The sequence below is a fragment of the Clupea harengus genome, chromosome 8 (genome assembly GCF_900700415.2).
Source record: "Clupea harengus chromosome 8, Ch_v2.0.2, whole genome shotgun sequence".
NCBI classification, from domain to species: domain Eukaryota; kingdom Metazoa; phylum Chordata; class Actinopteri; order Clupeiformes; family Clupeidae; genus Clupea; species Clupea harengus.
In genome coordinates, this window is record NC_045159.1 from 14,598,537 (window position 1) to 14,618,536 (window position 20,000).

At 46.3% G+C, this 20,000-nt stretch overlaps 1 protein-coding gene across 1 annotated transcript in view; it reads right to left on the reverse strand.

Annotated features, from left to right (window-relative positions):
• Nucleotides 1-8,561: 8,561 nt before the first annotated feature.
• The window catches only part of efnb1 (ephrin-B1), a 63,512-nt gene continuing 52,073 nt past the window's right edge, over nt 8,562-20,000 (reverse strand). Inside the window, exons 3-5 of the mRNA XM_012822979.3 lie at nt 18,577-18,669; nt 14,470-14,604; nt 8,562-11,054 (exon numbers count right to left, since the gene is read on the reverse strand). Coding sequence (XP_012678433.1) covers nt 10,669-11,054; nt 14,470-14,604; nt 18,577-18,669 — 614 coding nt within the window. The 3' untranslated portion in view covers nt 8,562-10,668. The remainder of the gene's footprint in view (nt 11,055-14,469; nt 14,605-18,576; nt 18,670-20,000) is intronic.

Genomic DNA, 20,000 nt, shown 5'->3' on the forward strand with positions numbered 1-20,000 from the left:
ATAATACGGCCCATTGCATTTAGGACTGTCGGATCACGTTATGCCATGGAATGACACGTTATAATGTGTTCATGACAGGGTGATGCATGCCTAACATGTGAGTCCTGCTATAAATATACGAGAGCCGGCCTGCTAACGTCTCACTGGTTACCTGCTTCCGTGTTTATCTCTAATTCACGCACCTCGAAGGCAGAGGTGGGTATCCATTACTGCATGGCTCAGCCTCTGCTCATGTGGGGAAAGTATGTGGGAAAGTTTCTCACTGAGGTTGAGGAGGAAGTGCATAGCACAAGTATGAGGAGAGGGGAAGAAGAACAGGTTCTGTGTCTGTGAAGGTTCTGTTTCAATGATCTCCTCTTTCATACATCAGCTCTGCCAATCAGTGATGATCCCAGCACAGCCAGCAGGGACAGATTATTATTATTATTATTATTGATATTATTAATAAGAGTCATTACATTGTCTCTCCAGCACACACCTCTGCCTATGCTCCAACATCTGAGGCAACTATCAGCCTCGAAATGAGATGCATTTAATGCGCTGACTGCCCGTGCTTTATTTTGCTGTGCTGACAGAGACGGATGAGACGCAGCTCCATGAAGGCACCCCGCGGCTGTGGCTGCGGCTCCCTACCCCGCCCTGCTCCGAGAGAGAGAGAGGGAGAGAGAGAGAGATAGAAAGAGAGATAGAGAGAGAGGGGGGGGGAGAGAGAGAGAGAGAGAGAGAGGGAGAGAGAAGTAGTGAGTCAAAAGATCTGGGGAGAGAAAGAGAACACCTACCTTCATTGTCCTTCATGAGAAGGAGAGGTAGAGGGAGATAAAAGAATGAATAGAGAGAGATAGAGAGTACTTTAGGAGAAGAGTGAAGAAAAGGACATAAGAGTTGGGGGTTGAGGGTGAGCCCAGTACACACAGTCCGGGTGTACCAGAGGGTCACAGGGTTCAGTCCCACAAGGACCTATCAGCAGGGAGAAAAGCGTTGCGGCCTACAAACAGCTACTACCGTTGGGTCCCTGAGCAGGGTCCTGAACCCCAAAGTGACTCTAGGGGCTTTGCCTGTCTGCCCCGTCCCTTCCTCCCTCATTCCAGGGCATCGCTGGAGGAGACGATTCAGTTCTCAGTTGTCCTATCCTGGTTAAATAAAGGTTAAAGATGGCGTTTAGCTGACTAACCACTTAAGGTCTCGCTAAAGTTCAGACAACTCGAATAAGAGTTATAGGTGCTATGTGTAAGAATTTTAGTTTAAAACATAAAAAAATGAACTGGAAAATGCAACAGAATGTGAAGAAATAACCATTTTGATGTAATGTCAAAAATACTTATGCCCTGTGTTGTCTTTAGATATTTACTAAAGTTAGCATGCTAACCAGCTGGAGCCGCTTCGTCATCTCTCATAGTACCATTTTGTACCTCAAGAGGTGCTAGTGAGTTATTGTGGCGAAAACAGCAAGGCCAAGCAATGGTGCCCTCCACATTGTCAGGAATGGTGTTTTTAACCATTAACCATTTCAGAGGCTAAAACAATGAATAAAGTGTTTGTTAATTTGTGGAGACATGGAATGCTCCATTTTTCTAAAATACAGAGCCTCAAATAATTTTTAGAACGGACCCAAGTGAGCAGGGCTATCCTGTGTGCTTGAGTGCTTAAGTTAAGACTTACAGGAGTCTGTTTGCCTGAATTATGTTAATATAACATATATCAATTGATGTTGGGCAGCTGTGGCTACTGAGGTAGCTTACCACCACCGGTATGACTGTGTGTGTGTATGACTACTGGACTCTGGACTCTGTAAAGCGACTTCGGGTATATAGAGAAGCGCTATATAAAATTGAATTGATTGATTGATTGATTGATTGATGGAGACAGTAATGGTAGCCTAGACATCTTTTTAATCCTACAAATGTTTTCACACTGAAGGGTGTCCACAAAGTTCTCTCTGTCTCTTTTACAATCTTTCCTCCCTTCTTCTCCCCCCCCCCTCTCTCGCTCTCTCTTTCTCTCTCTCTCTCCCCCCTAAGAGGCATGAGGCAGGAATTTAATTTCCCTCAGAGACATTTGAACAAGGTGAATACCAGCACAAAGCGGCGAGGGGAGAGGCTACACTTTAATATTTATGGCCTGATATTTGCTGACAGGGTCCCTTTTTAGACAGCCCTCACAACCCGACAAATGGAACTTTTTTCAACGCAAACAGCAGTAGAAATATGTGCTGATTTCTCCCAAAACTGGATGAGGGGGGAAGCGTTTGATAAGGAGTGTGAGGCGCAGCCTACACCGGCGAGTGTTCTTCGCCACAAGCAAACTGTCAAGTCTTTTCACTTCAAAACAATCCCTTGAGTGTGTGTCTGCCAAAAAAGATGAACACAGGTTCCTAGCAGTTGTTGGCTGTCCCCGAATGCTCTAGAACATTCTTGACACGTTACACTGCAGAAGTCCCCAGAGGGAAAGAGAAAAATTCAGAGAATTCAGAGAGAAAAATGCATGTCAGTATGTATCATGAGGACATTGTTCCTTAATACACTAGCTTAATGCAAAAAGGCAAATCCCCACCAGTGAATTCATGGAAGGGGACAGCCATTATTTCTGGGCACATACTGCACCTTCTAATCTTTCCACACCAATGGTTTCTGACTGACTGTTATTTGACTGAAGTTACATATCATCTTATTTTGTGTCAAATTCAATAGTAGTGTGTTTGTGTGTGTGTGTGTGTGTGTGTGTGTGTGTGTGTGTGTGTGTGTGTGTGTGTGTGTGTGTGTGTGTGTGTGTGTGTGTGTGTGTGTGTGTGTGTGTGTGTGTGTGTGTGTGTGTGTGTGTGTGTGTGTGTGTCTGTGTCTGTCTGTGTGTGTTACCTCTTTGTGTGTCATTGTCAGTCTATCTGTGTGCATTTATCCAATGGTCTGGAAAACACCCTCTTTTCTTCCTCTTTTTGCCCTCTCTCTGGTCTTGCTCTATTTCTCTTTCTGAATAACTCTCTCCATGTCCAACACATACCGCCTCTCCTCATTCAGCTTCAACCCCCCCCTCAACCCCCGTCTCCCTCCCTCCCTCTCTCTCTCTCTCTGTCCCTCTCTCTCTTCCTCCCTCTTTCTCTTTCTCTCAGAGGGGCTTAATAGTGACTAAAGGCCTGAGCAGATCCACTGGTGCCTGTGGCTGTTACCCATATTGCTTTGCAGTGAGATGGATGTGGGAAATCTCATTTGGCCACTGCGGCTCTCCCTCCCTGCCTCCCCAGGATCCCCCGATGTTCCAGTGCGGTCGCATCATCAGTTACCCCGCGCCCCCCAGCAGAGAGGAAAGCACTTGTTTCGGCACGCTACACAGCCTTCAATGCAGTGTGTGTGTGTGTGTGTGTGTGTGTGTGTGTGTGTGTGTGTGTGTGAGAGTGAGTAACGCCTTCAATGCAGTGTGTGTGTGTGTGCGTGTGTGTGTGAGAGACTGAGTAACTCTGTGCGTGTATGTGAAAGTGTATGCACACACGTACACTATGTGTGTGTATATCCATTAGGGTGTGTGCTTGTGTGCATGCACAATTTTGAGTGTGTGTGTGTGTGTGTGTGTGTGTGTGTGTGAGAATGTGTCTTCTTCATGGGTTATGGGTTGTGCTTATTGTCCAGGCTTTGTTCTCTGGGCGACTGGCATTCGGTCAGCCGTTTGTGCAGCAGCCACCAGCCACTGGCCCCCGCTCCACTCCGGGCTTAATGAATCTGGCAGTAGACTTCCCTCCGAGGCTCAACAGCACAGCTCCTCTAATGAGACCGTATCACCAGTGAATATATCCTGGAAATGGCCACTAATGCAGTATGATGTGGAGAGAGGAGGAGGGGGGAATTGCTCAGATCAAAAACGCCCTTTCCAGGGCTTGGAAGCACAGGCTTTTTGGGGGGCAAAAGGAGGAGTTATATAAAGCTGTGAAAGTGAAAGCTCCAAAATGACATGTTTGAATTCAGTGAGCCAGTCAAGCACAAATACACAAATACGGGCTGGTGATATTCATGCCAATCTAAATCTCTAAGACTCAACATAGATCAGTACATGGTTGACTTTGGGTTTGGCTGTCCTGTAAATTGGGTGTTGTAAAAAGCAACACTAGAGAGGTGAGGTTCATGTGTGAGTGTGCACATATGTGTATGTACCCGTGTGTGTGTGTGTGTGTGTTGAGTGTACAAAATATCACTCATATTGGTCTACACCCTAGCCTTGAGTGTTGTATTCCTTCCTGAGCAGTTTCGCCAGCGTAACACTGTGGCTAACTCCAGAGAGAGAGAGGAGGGCCGGAAAGAGAGAAAAAGCAGGACAGAGAGAGAGAGAGAGAGAGAGAGAGAGAGAGAGAGAGAGAGGGAGCGTAGGGCGGTCCCCGTTCCTGGCTGCTCTGCGCTGAGACTGGAGCGGTGAGCGCCGGGGATCAGTCGGCCAGCTGCGCCGCTGTCTGTCACTGTTCCGGCCGCTGGGAGAAACCTCAAATGGAGCCTTCGTCAAAACATGTGCTGCCGCAACTGTCCACTAATCCCTCCTAAATGCCACTAAGTCACTTATTATTACCCCACTGTGAGGTGATATTAAAGGCCCTTATTTGTGTTACTATATCTGTGTTGCTCTTGGCTACGCTGTCGGTCTAATTCCTGGTTTGTTTAATGTAGGTCAACATCTCAAATTCCACATTTCTTATTTGGGTGTGTTTGTTTTATCCTAAAAAGGATAGACAATTGTATAAGGTTTAACAAGCTTGGCAGATTTGAGTACAGTGATTTTCAAAATGAAAGAGGCACACAAAACATTTCCATAGGAAAAAATTTATTTATCAATATGCAATATCAGGGTCTCAAACTTGGCTCATGGAACTCCCATAGAGTTCCATAGTAACTGGTTATGAATGAATGTGGTAAAAGCTATGTATGTATAGGTATGAATATGCATGGGTGTGTACTTATAGGGGAGTGTGAGGGTGTGCGTGTGTGTGCATTTGTGTGTGAGTGTCTGCATGTGTATGTGTGTGGTCTTTTTAGTGAGAATGTAATAATCGATCATGGAGTAGTTTCTACAAAACACAAATGCACTGGGATCATGGCATACATGTACATTGAAAATAAAAATAATTATAATACTGAAATCATAAAACAGAAATAAAAATTTAGAAGGAAGGATAATAATCATGTTTTCAGAGGCCAGGGGAGAGCGAAATACCAGTGGCACGGCAAAGAGCGGGACACAGTGAACCAGAGACACCTACAGAGAGAGAGGGGGAGAGAGGGAGGGAGAGTAGGAGGAAGCGGAGGAGAAGAAAGAGGGGTACCTGCACGCGGATCTTGCTCTTCATCATTTAAAACATTACGTGTGTCAGCACTCTCAAAACACTTGTGCTAGCATTTACTTTGATGTTGTATGTGTGTGTGTCTATACTTTAGAAGAGTTGAGTGAGTTAGGTGAGCACTTGCTAGCGTAGCATTAGCGTTCCAAGGCTAACCCCCCCCGCGGGCATGTTTCCTCTCTGGGAGCTGACTGACCCCAGTCAGACACGGGGCTGCTGGCCACCGCCGCTCCCGCCTCCAGCTTCCATTGGAGACTTTCTCATTAGACAGGAGACCTGGATAATATTGTGACAATCTATGCAGGTCAAAAGCAAGGCTCCGCTTTTCCCCACAGGCATTCTAGATTGTTTGTTTGTTTGTTTGAGAATTTGTAACGGACTCTCTCTCTATCCTCTCTGTGTGTGTGTGTGTGCTTGCTCTGTTCTTATTTGAATCGGCCATTTTGATTTCCTCTGAACCTAACTGCCCCTCACCCCTCAATGCTCTGATGCATTCATCAGGCTCCAGGTTCTCCAACCCTGAGCTGGTTTAGAGGACGTCCCCCCTTGCCATCAGGCCAGCCAAGGCCTTCTCTCCACCCCACACAGCTCAGCTGGAGCAATTCACGCTAGCGCCAGTTAGCGCTAGCGGGCTGGAAGGCTAATGCACAAATGGGGTCTGGGTGACTACGTGTTGCACTGCAGTCTATGTAGAGCAGACTCACTGGTGTTTAACTTCACTTCACCCACCAATAGAGGCCTTCATGGCAACAGTGCCGGGTGATTTGAAATATGTTACCCAGCCGCAGAGAAAATTGATTAAATGTGTAGCAAAGTGTGTGCTGTTCTTCCTCTGTCTCTCTCGCTGTATAAATCCCCATCTCTGTTTCTCCCCCTCTCACCCCCCCCACCCACCCTTACACACACAACCTCCAAATTGACACGAGAGAATGAGAGAGAACAGAAAAGAAATATCTGCAATGTTATGTGAACTGAACCATGTAATGTTTTTTTCTTTTCTTCGTAGTCTTCTCCCTCTAGTGTTTTCCATTGGGTCCACGAGTGTTCCAATGTGATAGCTGGCACTTCAGACCCTCATTCTACAGAATCTTTCTTTCGAGGAACCTAGTCTGTCCTACTCAAACCAAAACCAAAAAAAAAAAAAATGTTGACATATACAAAATGTCTTCTTCAAAAAAGACATCTATTTACAAAATTTCTGCATTAAAAAAACCTAATTATATTTTCATAAATGGGGCTCTAATAAATGTAACTTCTTTTAAATTTAACCTTTTCACATACATTATTTACATTATTTTAGGCCTTGCCAACTAAAACATCAGAACAACAAAGAAAGAAAACAACAACAATTAAAAAAAAAAAAAACTAAAAACAAGGAGAAAATGCCAGAAGCAAATGAGGTGCATCACAAATGTGTGTGACCTCGTATGTTAATGTGCAGAGGGGGTGCATCTGCAGCCTAAGCTGTTCATTAACGGGGCACTAACTGTGGGGCACACACACACACACACACACACACACACACACACACACACAGTCACACATCACACATGTACACCACTAAAAATCCTGCTTGCAGTCAAGTAGAAAAATAAATTTACAGGTGTACACGCACACGTACACAAACAGCTGACTGCCAGGAGCAGTAATAGTCGTAGCTGTCAGTGTTTTCTTAACGCCAGGACACTTCTGAAATGTGAACGCACTGAGTCTGGGAGTGTTGCAGCTGGGCTCGTCGATTTTTCCAACTGTTCCGACAGGATTAAAACCAAAGGAAATACGATAGATGACAAGGACCGCCGGGAGATTATTACATGGTAGAATAAAGACAATGGGCCCCAGTTTGCTTAAAATGTGCCTGTAAACTCTACAATTGCACCGCTTCAGGGTTCCGTGGAAGTGTGTGTAAGTGAGCGGGAATAACAATGGTATTTGAAGATACAAAAAAAACAACAAAACAAAACAAAAAAATACCGCCATGTATAAATAGTTGACAAGCACAACCAACAGTTTCCAGATGTGGTCATATATCATAGAATACAGTATAAATTGCACAGATAGTCTATAATATGTGACACTAAAGAGAGATAATGTGTTGAGACGCTTTTTAAAACCAGCACCTGGAAGTAAAACACAACCGGCGTTGGTTTAACCATAGTGGGGCTGAGCATTATTGAGTAACATTTTCTAAATTCCTAAAGATAAAAATAACCCAAAAAAACAACAACAACACTTGCTGGTGCTTTTTTTTTGCCAGATGCTTAAACACCGGAATTTTCCACCATCTACCCTGACGCCCTGACCTGACAGCTAAAGCACCATTTCTTTTTCTCCTTTCTTCGAAATTCCTACTGAAAAGTGTCCTTTATGGCGTGGCTGTGTGTGGCTCCATCTCACATACATAATTTAATAACTTAATTGAAAACCATCACCCCCGTTAGAGAGGGGGAGCCAGAGCACAAACACTCAAGGAGCTCCCATCTCCTGTAAAACATGGTGTCTGAATGGGGTGGGCCACTACTACCACCTACACAGAGCAGGGTGACTGACTTGAAATAGTGAATCTGAACAAGCGAGACCACACGTGGTGATGGAGAACGTCGGAGAGAGAGAGAGACAGAAAGCGAGAGAGAGATAAGTGAGTCGGCTGAACTGATGTCTTCTCTTTTGAATTCAGACACAGAGACGCAGACCAGAACAAAGCGGTGTGTGTGTGTGTGTGTGTGTGTGTGTGTGTGTGTGTGTGTGTGTGTGTGTGTGTGTGTGTGTCCGTGTGCGTGTTCCACTGCACAGTACCAGATGGCCCGGCCGGTGGAAGGATGGGTGCAAAAAAAAAGTGCCAGAGAAGAAAAGTTCATTAGAGGATAACATCGAGAAGAGAAGGGAGAAACTGGTATGTGTGATAAGTGTATGTGAATGTGTGTGAGTGTGTGTGTGTGTTGGCAAATGAAGGGGGTGGGGGGGTTGTGGGGGACTTAAGAAGAGGATGAAGAGCGTGTTTATAATAAAACAAAACCCCCACGGTGAGAAAAAGAAGCAGAGTTACTAGCGTCTGATAAAAGCCTTTTGTTTGATAACAAATGAGTTATTTATACTAAAGAAAAGGATGTGTGCTTTTAGCCTCTCATTTCAGCTCACGACTAGTGAGCCTTTGAAAGCAGCCCCAGGTAAACAGTCATTAGCAGCAGAAATTATCCAGACGCCATTGCCTGTGCTCATTACCTCCTCTTATATGCTTTCATATTCACGTCTCTCTCTCTCTCTCTCTCTCTCTCTCTCTCTCTCTCTCTATGCTTGCTATCCTGTGGGTGAAATTATTATTTCTTTGCTTCGATGTCTCTCTCGCGTTTACTATTGCTTTTTTCTTTCTTTCTCGCTCGTTTTTTTGCCTTTTGTTCGTTTTTTCCAGTCCTCGGGAAGCTGCGGCAGAGGGGGGTGGGGAGAAGCTGGCTCCCACTTTTTCCATTCGCATCCCTCTCTCCTGAAACTCGTTTATTTTATGGAGATGGACAGAACATATGTTGGATTTTTCCCCCCTACAGCAAAACCCCCGCCCCGCCCCACCCCACCCCCTACCCCCACCCCACCTCTTCCGGCCCGACAAACGTTTGTCCCCCTCAAAACCTCTCCTGTCCTCTCTCTTCCACTGGGTCTCTATTTTTCGACAAAAGCCCTGTCCTCCTCCTCCATCTCTCCATTCCTATACAGAGGGCGAGTGGAGTGGAGTGGACTGACTCTTACGCCTCTCCCCCAGAATCTGCCCATTTCTACCCCCCGCCCTTCATCAACCTCATGAGTGTGTCAGTGAGGAGGGGTCAAAGGTGAGTGCACCCTAGATAGCATCTAAATTGCTTCCACACATTTGATTCTGCTGCGACAAATTTGATCTTGTTATTCTTGCTCACCGTGGGGAAAAAGCCAAGGCTAATTTAGGACACACACACGCACACACACACACACACACACACACTTACATACACACACACACATTCTCTCTCTGTTTATCGTCATACCTTTTCAGTCATCATGATCTTTCAGCACTAATATAAAGTGACCTGTTTCTCTTTCATTAACTCTCACTTTCTCCCTTGTGCTCTCTCTCTCTCACACACACACACACACACACACACACACACACACACACACACCACACACACACACACACACACAGACTCTCTCTGTATTTCTCTCTCTCTCTGTCTTTCCACTTCAGAGTGCATACCTTCCTAAGCATGTGAAAACAGGAATGGTGTGGTGGGCAGTGGGTGTGTTCTTGTGCAGGTATGCAGGCTTGGCCTGATAAAAGCGTTACTTGCTAATGATATACCGTGGGGGCAGTGTGGAACAAGGAGACCAACATCACCACCAACCGTTCAAATACGCAGTCTAGAGAAGAACAGCACAACACCATAAGACACGAGCGAGTAAAAAGAGTGAGTGACTAGGTGAGCGGTTTAAAAAAAATTCATAAACAATAACAACAAAGAAAGAAAGAAAAAAAAACAAGAAAAGCAGAGAGCAATTCTAGAACGTGTCAGTGTGGGAGACGACATGGGTGGGGGTGGTGGTGGTGGTTGTGGGGGGTGGTGGTGGGGGCACGTGTGTGCTTCCGCCATCAAAAAACGATGCCCTTCCAAGAGTCTCTGGTGAAAAACCTATTTTGTTTTGTTTTCCTTCTTCCTGGAGAAGTCTGTGTGAACAAAGGCTTTTTTTTCTCCCCCAGTCACATGGGCTTTCAACATCCCCTGAAGCATTAGGTGTTAGCGCACAGGCTAACACACACACACTCACACACATACTGATCCACGGAGAGAAAGAGAGAGAGCGAGAGAGGTATAGAGAAGGGGGGAGTGAGTGAGAGGACTGGTCAGCTCCTTTCCCAATATCCACGGAGAGGTCAGAAACAGGTGTGAGAGCGTCCATTTTGGCAGGACAGAGCAGGAGCCAGTGGCCAAAGTGGAAGTAAGCCCCGGCTTTGGCCCCAGTCTCACACTACTTTTCCTTCTTTTTCTTCTTCTTCTTCTTCCTTTGCAGTTTTAGTCCGTGTTTTGGCCTCTCTTATTCCTGTCTGTGCCGCTACCCCTTACACTCCCAGACATGAATCGAGTCTTTCATCACACATCACACAGACTAGGTAGTTGAAAAAGAAAATACAGGAAAGGTCAGGACCGGGAACTCTCCTCTTCTCGTCTCTCTTTTTCGCAGAGTCCTTTCCTGTCTCGTCCATTCTTCCCACCCACCACCCCCCCCATACCCCTCTTTCACTCTCTCACACTCTATCACCTCTTTCCCTCGCTCGTTCACTCTCTCTCTCTCTCTCTCTCTCTCTCTCTCTCTCTCTCTCTCTCTCTTTCGCACGCTCAGACTTTGTAGTAGATGTTGGCCGGGCTCTGCGGGGGCATCTCCTGCACGATGTAGACCGGGTGGCCGTAGTCGCCGCTCACTTTCTCGTAGTGCGGGCAGTAGTTGTTCTCCGTCGTCCGCAGCGGGATGATGATGTCGCTGGGCTCCGAGCCGGCGCCGCCCGCCCCCTTGGGCGTGCCCAGGGTGCTGAGGGAGAGGGCGGTGCCACGGGGCTGGGTGTGCTTGTGGCTCCTCTTCCTCAGCTTGATGAGCAAGACGATGAGGATGATGATGATCAGGAGGAAGATGACGCAGCCGGCCCCGATGGCGGCGAAGAGGGCCGGTTTGGAGCTGAAGATCCCGTCAGCGTTGTTAGAGTTGTTGTTGTCCTGGTTGATCGTGTCTGCGGAGAACGAGGGACAGAGAGAAGAGAGAGAGAAGCATGAGATACAAGCTTGTACACATCACCCCAAGCCTGTATTGAGTCGATGTACACAAATGCACAAATGAATATGCACATATATTTTGTCTTTCAACGCAAGTCGAAATACAGAATCATAAGCACTAGAATATTTACAGTTGCATTGGCTATCCAGCCAAGCATAAAACAAGTGACTGCATCAGCATTAGTTGAACAGCAGTACAAAAAGGTTTTATGGGTTGACATTATGCATCCAATTACACTGACAACGGCACTTACGAGGCCTGTGTGTGTTAGTTTAGCAAAGCAAAGCACACACACGCTATGATTGTGGGAATTTGACTTATCTGGTTTCTTTCAGTAGCAAAACTCCAGCTGACAGCAGCTGATTCAGTGTGTGTGTGTGTCTGTGTGTGTGTGTGTGTGTGAGAGAGAGTGTATGTGTATGTGTGTGTGAGACAGTGTGTGTGTGTGTCTCCCTAGTAAGAGATAAATCAGGATTTCTGTGTCTGTGAGTTTAGCCATATGTTAACTCTCCAGTCGTGGAGAGACAAACTGTTTAGGGGAATATTAGCAGCTGGTGAGGAAGAGAAACCACCAGCACTACGCACACCAGCACAAGCCCACACACACACACACACACACGTACACACACACACACACACACACACACACACACACACGACAGCCCAATTATAGACCCATTCTTTTTTCCTGTGTGGTCTTTTCTTTTCTGGCCAACTGTTCCATCCCTCCTTCCCTCTTCATTCCACCTCACAAAGCACACACACATACACACACACCCCTCTCCTCCTCCTCCTCTATTGTCTTTTATCCTTTGTTAAGTCTTCTTCTTCTCTCTCCATTCTTCTCTGCGTGTCATCTCTGCCGTAGAGTCACACCCCCCTCATCTCTCTCTAGCATCCCTCTTCAACTTCCCTTTCTTTTGGCCCCGTCATTCCACTCCCAGCCACTCTCTTGCTCTCTCACTCTTTCTCTCCACAGTGTGTAGGGTCTGTGTGTATCTATGTGTGTGTGTGTGTGTGTGTGTGTGTGTGTGTGTGTGTGTGTGTGTGTATATGTGTGTGTGTGTGTGTGTGTGTGTGTGTGTGTGTGTGTGTGTGTGTGTGTGTGTGTGTGTGTGTGTGTGTGTGTACGTGTGAGTTGCTGGCTGCTACTCTCTTGCTTTCCATAATGAAGTTGAGACCACCTGCAGGTAAATGACTATGAGGAAGCGATGTGGACACGCAACATTAGCTCTGCGCCGGATCCTCTCGGAAGAACAGTGACAAACACAGTCACACACACACACACACACACACACACACACACACACACACACACACACACACACACATTCACAATCACATATATACACTCAAGCATACACACTTATTCTCCCACGCAAAACGCTCACAGGCACACACACACACACACACACACACACACATTCACAATCACATATACATACTCAAGCAAACACACTTATTCTTCCATACAAAACGCTCACAGGCACACACACACACACACACACACGGACACACACTCACACACACACACACACACACACCGCCCAGAAGGAACAAAAAATTCATACTGCGGCTTCAAAATAATTTCTGATCCAAATCAACACGCCGCCACCACAGCCATGAACTCACTCTGCCCTTTTCTGCTGTTGATCTGAGGTAGAGGTGGTGTGTGTGTGTGTGTGTGTGTGTGTGTGTGTGTGTGTGTGTGTGTGTGTGTGTGTGTGTGCGGACTTGCACGCATGTGTGTGTATGTTAGTTTCTACGTGTGAGTGTGTGTGTGTGTGTGAGTCCGGCCTGTCTGTAGACGTGAATACTAATGGCCGCTCACAACCCCCCTCTCTCTCCTCACTGCAGAGCTAATTACCTGGGAGCGAGCGTGAACGGCACTGGGCTGTGTTTTTAAAGTCATGCGTGGACGCCGTGATTAGCAGAAGGAAACCGCTCACCCCGGCTGGGCCCGACCTGAGTGCTGCTGACTCGACCCGATGAGGGGGGCTGATAACACCCCACCGACCTTCAGCACACACACACACACACATGCACACACACACACACAACTACCACCTACTGTCCACTTTCAGGGACTCTCTGTGTGTGTGTGTGTGTGTGTGTGTGTGTTAATGCAGTTGGGTCATTTTTCTTTTCTTGATCGTTTTTATACTCCTGTCTTGAGCAACATGAACTAAGGCTTTCCTCATTCATCATAGTGGGTTATAAAATACTACAGACCTTCAGCTCACACTGTCTGAATCTGCTGCACACTTTCAGTGGTCTGTGTGTGTATAAGAAGGTTGGAGGGCATTGAGAAAGGAAGAAAGAGGAACAGCTTGAGAGAGGGAGATAGAGAGAGAGAGAGAGAGAGAGAGAGAGAGAGTGAAAGAGAGAAAGTGAAGGGAATGAGTGTTTTTTCATAACAATGCACACAGTTGAGTGAGAGGCTCACGGTTTGGTCTATCAGAGTCCTTATGATCAAGTCAGAAATGCTGGACTAATGGTCACTGTATGTGTGTGTGTGTGTGTCTGGCCAACACTCAAGTCCAGACAGCCAGGATGATAAACTACACTCTTTTATTACATTCCTCTCTTTACCCATGGAACAAAGAGAGAGTGAGAGAGAGAGAGAGAGAGAGAGAGAGAGAGAGAGAGAGAGAGAGAGAGAGAGAGAGAGACCCAACAGGTTGTGAAGACACAGCTCTTCTCTCCTCATTCACAGTTTAAGAGCGCTGAAGGAAACGCATGAGGGAAAACGAGAGGAGAAGCTTCCCAATGAAAGACAAACCCTCTGCAGGAGAGCTGGAGTCCAGCCAGCGAAAGAAAGTGAGAGAGTGAGGGAGAGAAGGAGGGAGAGAGAGAGAGAGAGAGATGGAGAGAGAAAAGGAAGGGAAAGGCAAAGAGAAGGGAAAAACAAGGGAGTAAGAGAGGGAATGTGATTTCTTACCCTTTCTGAACATCTGAATCTGTTTTGTCGCTGAGTGGAGCCAGGGCTCTGGGGTCTAAATGAATATCTCTAAACCCAGAGGTTTCGTCTTTCCTTCCCCCGTGAACGACAGATCAGGGGAGAGAGGGAGAGGGAAAAGAGAGAGAGAGAGAGAGAGAGAGAGAGAGAGAGAGAGAGAGAAAAACAAACGAAGCAGGGCTTCCAGTTTGCCCCCAAAACCCTGCAGGCTCCCTGAGATGATCTTATCTCACACACACACACACACACACACACACACACACACACACACACACACACACACACACATACACACACATACACACACATACACACACACACACACAGGCAAACAAACATGGCAAGCACATAAAAACACACATCTGCACACACTCACACACACAGGATGTGTCTGATTGGGTGCGCCTCTCACCTTTGTTGCCAGGCATGACAGGCCCCTCTCCCCCTTTGCCCCGGTCCGAGGGGGAATCAGGGATGGTCTCCTTGATGGTGTTGTCCTGCTCTTTGTCTGGCTTTGCTGGGTCAGTGGACTCGGGAGCATTTGGGTCTGAGAACCCATACACACACACACACACACACACACACACACACAAACGAACACACACACACACAAGAGAGAGAGAGAGAGAGAGAGAGAGAGAGAGAGAGAGATTCACAGTTAGTGCAGAAGAAACCATTAAACTGTTACAGCAAATTGTGTTCTTAATGTGAAAAAAACTCCTAAGTTCATTTTGTGTATAAACAAGAAAGAACAGAAACACAAGGCCCACCACATTCATTTTTAATAAGAGTTTTTGAGTTAATATAAAACAGTTTAGGTTAGATCTTATAACCAGAGGCAAGGGTTTTCATAATTTTCTTACTTCTCCTAATTTTAATTTTAATTTCAAGTCTGTGTCTTGCGTCTAGTTCTGATGTGATAAATATGCAATATGCTTTACAAGAAAGCAATAACAAGTTGAAGTGCAAATACACAAGCTTACTTTGTTGCAATTTAGTATTTCGTTTTTTCATGTTTTCAATGACGAATAGATCAAACAAACAGTCTAAAAACGTCCACGAACACCACTGCAGCAACTCCTGACGGGGTTTTGCTGAGAAGGTCCTTCTCATTACATTAAAGTAGAAAAGCAGAAAAAAATGTTTAAGTCATATTTTTTGGCTCCATTTTGGATCTGCGTTAATTCTAATGTCACCTCCGCAACCTCAATTTTCGCCAAGGTATTCAACTGAGTCCTTTGGAAATTATCCTCCCATAAAACCTAATTGGACAAGATGTGGTCATCAAAACCTGTGGCCATAAATAGCGGGTCTGAGTGACAGGACTTGCTGAGCCATTGCCAAATGAAGTTATTAGATACCGCGCAGTCTGCAGCAGCGTGCCAGAAATGCATTAATAACGCCTTATAGTCCTCTGGGGCGCTGTTGGGCGAGGCTGCCCAAAAACATTAGCGCGGACTAGAGAAGTGTTTCTCTGTGTCTGCTGCCTTCTGTGGCTTAAGGGGGCTCTTTTTCAGACGCAGTCCTTCTTTTTTTTTTTTTTTTTTAGTCATGCATTTGTGGAGAGGGGGAAAAGAGAAAGGAGAAGGGAAGAGAAGAAGAGAGGAGAGGAGAGGACAAGAGAGGAGAAAACAAGACAAGAGAAGAGAAGAGAAGAGAAGAAAATAAAAGAGGAAGGAAGAGAAAAGAGGAGAAGAGGGGAGGGGAGAGACGTTGTCATACTGTCTAACTTCCTCAGGGGAAATGAGCATCTGGGCTCTGCTGTGTCCTAATTGTTCATGTGATATAAATGACTGTGAGACGGTGCAGGAATTTACAGTGTGACTGCATGCGGTGAGCTAAGGGCTTTATGATGTTGGGGTAAGTTCCACCAGGCCCACTCTACGTCGGATGGCTGACTTTACAAGGCAGGCTGACAGTATAGACTCTGAATCATGTCGAGCATTCATGTGAAGACTGTGTGTGTGTGTGTGTGTGTGTGTGTGTGTGTGTGTGTGTGTGTGTGTGTTAGCATGTGTTCATGAAACTCCGTATGTGTGTGTGTGTGTGTGTGTGTGTGTGTGTGTGTGAAAGGTGAGTGCGTGTGATGTAAAATCAGGTCTGCATGGGAATCATGGGTCTGGCCGCAGGGCTACAGAGGAACCAGTAATAAGCCCCTCAAACACACATGCACACACACACACAAATGCACCCAACAGATAAAATCAACCAGCACTGGGTGCTTAGTTACAAACCCACTCAGCACTTCTGCAATCTCATTTCACGGATGAGCAGATTTCTGATATTTATGTGTAATTAATCAATAGTACTGGACCAACAGAGCAGGTCGTCATAATAGTACATCAAAATATGAAGGAGAAATCAAAATGTTATGAACGGGATTTCTAAAATAGATGGCTAAGTATACTAGACACTCCCCCTATAGTTGTGGCTGCTTATTAGAGCAAAAAAGAATATGACGTTTTTACACTGAAGTTTTTATACAGTATTATTGAACTTGTCTTTAAACAGACTGTATATCATATATGTGTCTTTGTGTAGAGTCTTTGTGTGTGTGTGTGTGTTTGTGTTGAGTCTGTGTTAGTGTGTTTGTGTTGAATCTGTGTGTGGCTATTTAACTTAAGACTCCAGATTAGGTTTTGGTGTAATGGATTGGCCAAGGTAGCGCACCTGTCCGTGAGCTCATGTTATCATCGAATTAGCCCGAGCTAATCTGATATGGGATTATAGTATCCAATGGCATACTGTGTGTATGTGTGTGTGTGTGTGTGTGTGTGTGTGTGTGTGGGAGTGTGTGTGTGGCGAGAGTGAGAGTATGCCTGGGTGCTAGCAGTTCATGAAGACTGGCTGCCCTGACCTCATACACCCACCCCCCTCCACCCCACCCCCTTGGGCTGACTATAAGCCAGTTCCTGCACAAAGGCACACACATACACACACACACACACAGGCACACGCCAGTGACCCTTGGCATATGACCCCGAGAGGTCATTCCTATCATTCCCACTGAAGCCTAGGGAAATAAACTTCATTGCATTCCAACCACCGTGCCGTCACTATTTAAGCTACTCTTTCAAGTCTGTGTGTATGTATGTATGTGTTTGTGTGTGTCTTCGTGTCCTCAAGATTCTGGTGAACAGGAATGCTCAGCATCACTTTGCAAATGAAAAGCCATGTCTTCTTACGCTGTCTTATCTAATTACACACGTTTGTACTTGCAGATCTGGCATTTCTGCTAAATAAACAAGCTCTTTTTTGGCCAGTTTGTGCGTGTGTGTGTAGGTGGGTGGAGGTTGGGGGAAGGGTGTTTGTGTGTTAGGTGTGTACGAGTATGTAATTATGTCTGGTTTCATGTGTGATACACTGTACTAACAAGATACTTCTGGTATGTTCCAATGCAGTCTTATCAGTACTAATGCATAGGTGTGTGAGTGTGTGTTGTTGGACGGGTGTGGTGAAATTTCTCAAACTGACAGAAACCAAGGGATCAGGTCAAAGGGAATGTTTTTGTCCATGCACGGCGGACAAGGTGGAAACATGAATGTGGTGAGGTTTGGTGTGTGTGTGAATTTTTGCATATAGTGTTGATGGTGTCTGTGAATGAATGAATGAATTAAACAAATGAACAAATGAGTGTCTAAGTGAGTGAAAGTGAAATGACAATCAACCCTCACATGTCAACCCTTCATGTTTCCTTTACCGTTAATTAGGAATGATCAATGCACATTATTTTCAAATAACAGACAAGGTTGACGCCATCTTAACTGTCCTCGCCAGGGGGAGTAGACAAATAGAAAGTCATTGGCTTTTTTGTTTACAGGATATGGACATACACTATGCCAAGTGTGTGTGTGTCTGTGTCTGTGTGTGTGTGTGTGTTTGTATTTGTGTCCACGCATCTGTGTCACAGTTGAAAAACAGTGAAAGTCCCAAAAGTTTTTTACGAGGGCTGAAGTCATTCGGCAGCTCTCCACAAACTCTGTGTGTAGTGTTTCTTTGTGTGTCCATGTGTGTGTCCATGTGTGTTCCTGTGTGTGTGTGTGTGAGATAAAGAGAGTGTCTATGTGAATAGCTGAGTGTGTGTTACGGCCATGTGTGAGTGTGTGGGCGGCTGGGTGTGGGTACGTACGTGTCTCCTTTGTTAAACTCTGAGCTTAAACTGTGTGCTCCGCTTTGGAAAGCAACGGCTTGCGCAACGCCTTAGATTTTCCTGAGCTGAATTCCTCACCTCTGCTCAAGCAATACTTCCATAGACATGGACTGTGAGACACGTCCTTAAGAACGCACCTCTATTTTTGCATTTGTATGTGTGTGTGTGTGTGTGTGTGTGTGTGTGTGTGTGTGTGTGTGTGTTTGAATGTAAACGTGTGTGTGTGTGTGTGTCTGTCTGTTTGAATATAAACGTGTGTGTGTGTGTGCGCACATTTGTGTATGTGTGTGTGTGTGTGTGTGTGTGTGTATGTATGTACATGCTGAGTGTGCTTCGAGGTTGAAGTCAACAGGGGCAGCAGCTACTCACCCTGGCCCACTTTCATGATGATCTTCATGGATCGCGTGCTGCATACGCCCCCCTCCCTGTTCTCCAGGCCCTCCAGAGTCCCGTTAGACGTGGCTGCAAAGAAAAGACACAGGGAGACCACAATTACACAAACAAACTCCCAACCATAATGCACAGAGCATACCGTGAGTATGTGTCAGCGTGTGTGTGCGTATGTGTGTGGCTGTGTGCATGTGTTTGTTTGTGTGTGTGTGTGTGTGTGTGTGTGTGTGTGTGTGTGTGTGTGTGTGTGTGTGTGTGTGTGTGTGTGTGTGTGTGTGTGTGTGTGTGTCTGGGCACGGTTCCTGGTGTGTGTAGTAGCAGCTCTAATGGCAGTGAGTTGCAGTGGCTGAAATTTACACACTCTGTGATTGGAGTTCCTGCTCCCCTTAGCCAGCCCAGCCCAGAGGAAATGCCCATTTCCACTCATAAATCACCCTCCTGCACAGCTCAGGTAGGGTTTCATTACAGACACCACATGGTAATGATGTCCTGACATAGACAGACACACACACACACACTCACACACACACAAAACTCACAGAAAAAGTCCCACTTATACATGGGCCCTTGTTTTGTGAAGTATGTATGTGTGTGTGTGTGTGTGTGTGTATGTGTGTGTGTGTGTGTGTGTGTGTGTGTGTGTATGTTCGGTGTCCAGCCTCATTTGAGTGCCCCACGATGGGCGATGGTAATCTGACCCCCCAGGAATTCGCAGCCCATTTTCCAAGCACACGCTAAAATCACGCGTGTGCGTCGCCGCTAACGCGCGGAGATTGGGCAGCGCTGGTGGAGGTGAGGCACCCTCAGCGCTGCTTGCGCCGCCGCCGTCTCACATGCGCTAATCACATTTTCTCCTTCGCTCCCCTCCGCGCCTCCGCAAACAGAGAGAGAGAGAGAGAGAGAGGAACGTTTTTTGTTCCTTCCCTTCACCTCCTGCAGGAATGCATAGGAACATTTGGCTGGGTGAGGTATGCCAAAGGCAATTATGGGAAGCTGAGAATGCCAAGGGCTTAGCTCTCTCTCTCCCTCTCTTTCTCTCTCTCTCTCTCTCTCTCACTCCTCTCTTTCTCTCCCTGGGCAAGGCCTGTAATTAGACACTGGGTGGCATGGAGAGCCTGAAGCCTTTATCTCCAAGGGGCTTTCCTATGAATCAATACACAGGCGAGGTGGGGGGATGAGAGGGGGGGGAGACGGGGAGAGACGGGGAGGCCGCAGGGGGGACGGGGCGGAGGTGGAGGGGAGTCCTGTTAGCCCTCTATGTGGTTTTGCATCAAAGGACAATGCGGCTCATCTGGTCGGCTATTTGGAGTCTGAGAAAGCAATGGAGAGAGCAGGAATATTTGCTGTTTCACACGCGGCGTCTGACACACACACCTCCTCACTCACACTCACACACACACGCG